Source organism: Octopus sinensis, unplaced genomic scaffold, assembly GCF_006345805.1.
Source record: "Octopus sinensis unplaced genomic scaffold, ASM634580v1 Contig06850, whole genome shotgun sequence".
Lineage (NCBI taxonomy): Eukaryota > Metazoa > Mollusca > Cephalopoda > Octopoda > Octopodidae > Octopus > Octopus sinensis.
In genome coordinates, this window is record NW_021829606.1 from 25,001 (window position 1) to 25,979 (window position 979).

The window sequence follows — 979 nt, forward strand, 5'->3', positions numbered from 1 at the left end:
CATGTAGGGGGACAGGGAGTTATGTAGTGGGAGGATGGTCATACAAAAAGCTCAGGCCACTTCCAGTCAAGAGAGACTTTGAACCGAGCGGTCGCCGCATCTTCACTATCTCGTCCGGCAGCTTATTCCACGGATCCGCAACCCGGATGGGGAAAGCCCCTCTCCTTCGATTGAGATAAAGCCAAATTACATATATAATGACTAAACGAACTATAAAACCAGCCTCTCCTGTTGTAGAACGGTCCAAAATTGTCTTTGACGTCGTCACTCTGATGCGCTTCTGGTCTGCGTTCAGGAATTTCGGCACCCATTTTGCAGGAAGTTTTCTCAAGTCTAGAATATTGTAGATGATGAGGTCAAGTCTTTTGCAAGAAATCTGCTGAGTCTCAGCTATGATTTTAGCGGAAATCCGGCGGTTCTCGAAAATCATGGCGTGCACAGCATCGCCTTTGTCCTCTGTGGTTGTGGAGGTTGGCCGTTCTGACCGCGGATGATCTGTGACCTCGAAATTACCAGTCCGAAACCTTGAGACCCAAATTTTCACACTGTGAAGTAAGATGGGCAGCGATCCTTCAAAACTTCCTTTATTTCGTCATGGGTTTCCGCCGCTCCTTTGTCTTGCAAAAAGAGGAACATATGACAGCCCGTGCTTCAATTTATGAACACCCACTGTAGGAGTTGCCATTAGGCATTTAGTCTGCAAAAAAGAGAGATGTTTATTGTATATCGTCATGATTCTTCTAACAGTTGTCCATCTCTCCTTTCGCGGAAATCTTTAAAGCCAGGAACTTTTCAGCCCCGCCCCTCATATGTGTGCATGCATATATGCATGTGTATATATATATATATATATATATATATATATATATATATATATATATATATATATATATATATAGTTAATCCAAACAAGAAAATACGAAAAAACACAGCAACGCGAGGACGTGAAACAAATAAAGTATTATGGACGCTCAGGAAA

At 42.5% G+C, this 979-nt stretch overlaps 1 protein-coding gene across 1 annotated transcript in view; it reads right to left on the reverse strand.

Moving 5' to 3' along the window:
- LOC115227675 overlaps positions 1 to 430 on the reverse strand; it is a 610-nt gene extending 180 nt beyond the window's left edge. Inside the window, exon 1 of the mRNA XM_029798427.1 lies at positions 212 to 430. Coding sequence (XP_029654287.1) covers positions 212 to 430 — 219 coding nt within the window. The remainder of the gene's footprint in view (positions 1 to 211) is intronic.
- Between the last annotated feature and the right edge of the window lie 549 nt (positions 431 to 979).